Here is a 3533-nt window from a genome sequence, read left to right as displayed (position 1 = left end):
AAAGGAAAGCCAGTGCATGGGAAACCTGGAGATGGAGCAAAACTTTTTGGTGCTGATGACCGTGGGAGTAGTAACTGCCAAGCTGATTTTTCATGCATCATCCCAGATATCCTGTCCTCGCCAGCCATTCCAGGAAACATTGCTGATATAGTGGAATTGCTAAAGATGATTTCCCTGCTGTTATCAGAGAATGTCAACAGAGAAAAAATGCAGGTATTTACTTCTGTGTGCTTCAGGAGATGTTTCTGAGCTTGCCAGAGCATCCTTACAGTGTTTTGTCCTTATAGCCACTATCCAATCAAGCGGTGGCTGCATGTTCCGTGGAGATCACCTGGAAAGAGTTTCCAGAGAGGGACGTATTTTGTTGTCAGAGAAACTGACCTGTTTGCGTATGGTGAAAATGCTCTGTGGAATTCACTTTCTTTATAGAAGCAAAACTTTTCTGGAACTGCTGTTATAGTCATGGGAGAGACAAGAAAAAATTAATTTTGAAAGTATGACACCACAGGCAAGGCAGCCTTGGAGATGTGGACCTGTAGCTGTGGTGTCATGTGTGGCACAATGGAAACTGAAATTTTTCCCTGATGAACTCAGGAATCAGAGATGTGGGGAAGAAATGTAGGGAGGGTGATGTAAGCAGACCTGCGGAGTGGGTCAGCATCTGGAAGAGAACTTAGAAGTCCTGATTTTTGCTTTATACTTGAGCTAGGATCTGAAGGCAATAGGACAATTCGGGTAGTGACCATGAAAATGAGATGTTTGGGTTTGACTGGGATGGATTGTGGAAGCCCGTTCCTTGTCAAAGAAGAATATTCCCTTTATAGAAGTCACTCTTGAATTAAACGAGCTTTTCTGAAGGCTCTGCTGGTGGAATAATAGTTGATTTCTTTTAACATTGAAAATAACTTATTTTTTTCTTGTTTGTTTCAGAGTTACAGCAGGATAGCAAACCATATTCTGAACAGCTCCATCATTTCTAACTGGGCTTTTGTAAAGGACAGAAATGCCAGTTCAATATTCCTGGACTCAGTGAATTTATTTGCTGGAAAGCTTCTTCTAAGGAATGGGTCAGAAAGTATACAGGAGCCCTTCATCTCTACAAAAGGCTATAGCGTACATAAAAATACTTCAGGAAAGAGCTTTGATTTTTCTATGAAGTTCAATAACACGGGCAACATTACTGGGCACGTGGGCATTCCAGAAGAAGAGCTTTTGAAGTTACCCAAGACTTCCAAAGCAATCAGCATTGCATTTCCAACGCTTGGAGCCATTATAGAAACCAGCCGGTTGGACCCTGTTTTGGTGAATGGAATGGTGTTATCAGTGTCTCTGCCAGAAGAGCTCCGGCATATTTTACTCACCTTCGAAAAGGTGAATAAACTGGCGAACATCAAGGCTCAGTGTGTTGGGTGGCACTCCATGGAAAGGAGGTGGGATCACAGGGCATGCAAAATAAAGTCTGACAACATCAGCAGTGTTGTTTGCATCTGCGAGCATCACCATCGGACGTACAAATCCTTTTCCATTTTGATGTCTCCCACCACGCTGCGAAATGCAGTCCTGGATTACATTACACGTGTAGGGTTAGGCCTGTCCATTTTCAGCCTGGTTGTCTGCCTTATCATTGAGACTGTTGTCTGGCGTCACGTTACAAAAACCGAAATAACCTACATGCGCCATTTTTGTTTGGTCAACATTGCTACATCACTTCTCATCGCTGATGTTTTGTTCATCTTAGCGGCTATTGTGCACAATACAGCCCTAAACTACCATTTGTGTGTAGCAGCCACTTTTTTCCTCCACTTTTTCTATCTTGCCTTGTTTTTTTGGATGTTTACACTGGGCCTCTTGATTCTCTGTGGATTATTGTTGATTTTTTTTAAGATAACAAGATCTGTATTCATAGCTACAGCATTCTCCATTGGATATGGATGTCCCCTGGTCATATCTATCCTCACCGTTTCTATTACTGAACCAAAACACGGATATTTAAGGAGTGGAGCCTGCTGGCTCAATTGGTATGAGACAAAAGCCCTTTTGGCCTTTGTTGTACCTGCTCTGAGCATCATTGTTGTGAATGTGGTGGTGGTGATAGTGGTTGTGGTGAAGACTGGGAGATCCTCTGTTGGAGAAGGCTGCAAGTCACAAGATTTGAGCAACATGATCCGAATTAGCAAAAATGTTGCCCTTCTGACACCTCTTTTGGGTCTCACCTGGGGGTTTGGATTAGCAACCATTGTTGACAGTCGCTCGCTGGCATTCCATGTTACGTTTGCGCTGCTGAACGCCTTCCAGGTAAACTCTGCGAGAACGGGATAGCCTGTGTTCAGGCTTTGGTGAACTTGGGAAAGGGTAGCACACCTAAGAGGGGCTGGCAGCTTGAGCTGTGCATGGAAAACAGGATCTAAACTTTGCTTTTGACTCAGCTACCGTCTGTGGCACATGCACTAGGCACCCTGCTTTGACACAGTAAATACCGATGGATAATGGAACAAACTGGTGTAAAGTGTGATGAAGAATTAAGATGATGAATTTAAGTTAAATATAAAATGCACTGGTTAATGTTCAGTAGTTGCAAAGGGTCTCATCCTTATCACGTAACAAATATGCAAAATGTTCTCACTTGCCACTGCAAATAGTTTTGTGTAACTCATCCAGAGTTACCTGACATACGGTTTGTGCCCAGTCTGCCTTAGGTCTACTTGGCCAATACTGCTACTGAGCGGCTTGAGAAAGCCCTGGTATGTAACCCATCAGTCCAGTTCGTAATGAGGATTAGAATGGGTTATACATCCATTCTTGACATTCCAGAGTGCCTGCACGACCTGGGTGGATAAACTCCTTTTGCGCATTGGTGTGATCAGAGTCCTAGGTGATAAGACATCTCCTTAAGGAAATGATATCTAGAAGCATTTAGGAAACATAGTGTGGTTATGCTGGTTTTGTTAACTTCTTCGCTATATTTTTAGGGATTCTTCATTCTGTTGTTTGGGACACTTCTGGACAGAAAGGTACTTGGATCACTTCTGCACTTATTCTGGATTATATGAATATTTTTTACACTCTGAGAAACCACTTCTTACCCACCCACCCTTTTTTTTTTTAAACCTACAGACAAGAGAAGCCTTAAGGATGAACTGCCTTTCATAAAGCGCAAGTGTAGTCTAGCAAAGGTAAAGATACTATTTTTTTACTCCTAAATGACTTAATTTACCAACTTACACACCTTCTTATTTATACATGAAAATAATGGAACCATCCACTAAATCCCACCTAATTTGAAAAATCTAAGGGGAGTACTTGCTGGTATCTCAAAAATAGGTTGAGGATATTAAGCACCTAAATATTACAAGAGGCAATGCATCTATTTTTATGACTGCTACATTACCTCCTGCTGTTATTACAAGATTAAAAATGGTATTTTTGCCTAATCTCTTCACCTGTACTTATCAAAGCTTTTTAGATAAAGAATGCCAGTGACTTTCTTCTCACCTGTAAAATACATCTGCTTTAAGGTTACTGACTAAGGAACA

The 3533-nt window shown here is 41.7% G+C and overlaps 1 protein-coding gene across 1 annotated transcript in view; it reads left to right on the top strand.

Moving 5' to 3' along the window:
* The window catches only part of LOC104498861 (probable G-protein coupled receptor 115), a 5359-nt gene extending 2209 nt beyond the window's left edge, over positions 1-3150 (top strand). Inside the window, exons 5-8 of the mRNA XM_010142296.1 lie at positions 5-213; positions 931-2295; positions 2970-3011; positions 3115-3150. Of these exons, the coding sequence (XP_010140598.1) occupies positions 5-213; positions 931-2295; positions 2970-3011; positions 3115-3150 (1652 nt within the window). The remainder of the gene's footprint in view (positions 1-4; positions 214-930; positions 2296-2969; positions 3012-3114) is intronic.
* The last annotated feature ends 383 nt before the right edge of the window (positions 3151-3533 follow it).

The sequence above is a fragment of the Buceros rhinoceros genome, unplaced genomic scaffold, assembly GCF_000710305.1.
Source record: "Buceros rhinoceros silvestris isolate BGI_N320 unplaced genomic scaffold, ASM71030v1 scaffold3868, whole genome shotgun sequence".
Classification (NCBI taxonomy): domain Eukaryota; kingdom Metazoa; phylum Chordata; class Aves; order Bucerotiformes; family Bucerotidae; genus Buceros; species Buceros rhinoceros.
The sequence above is the reverse complement of the archived record's forward strand: the minus strand, read 5'-3'. Positions and strand labels throughout refer to the sequence as shown.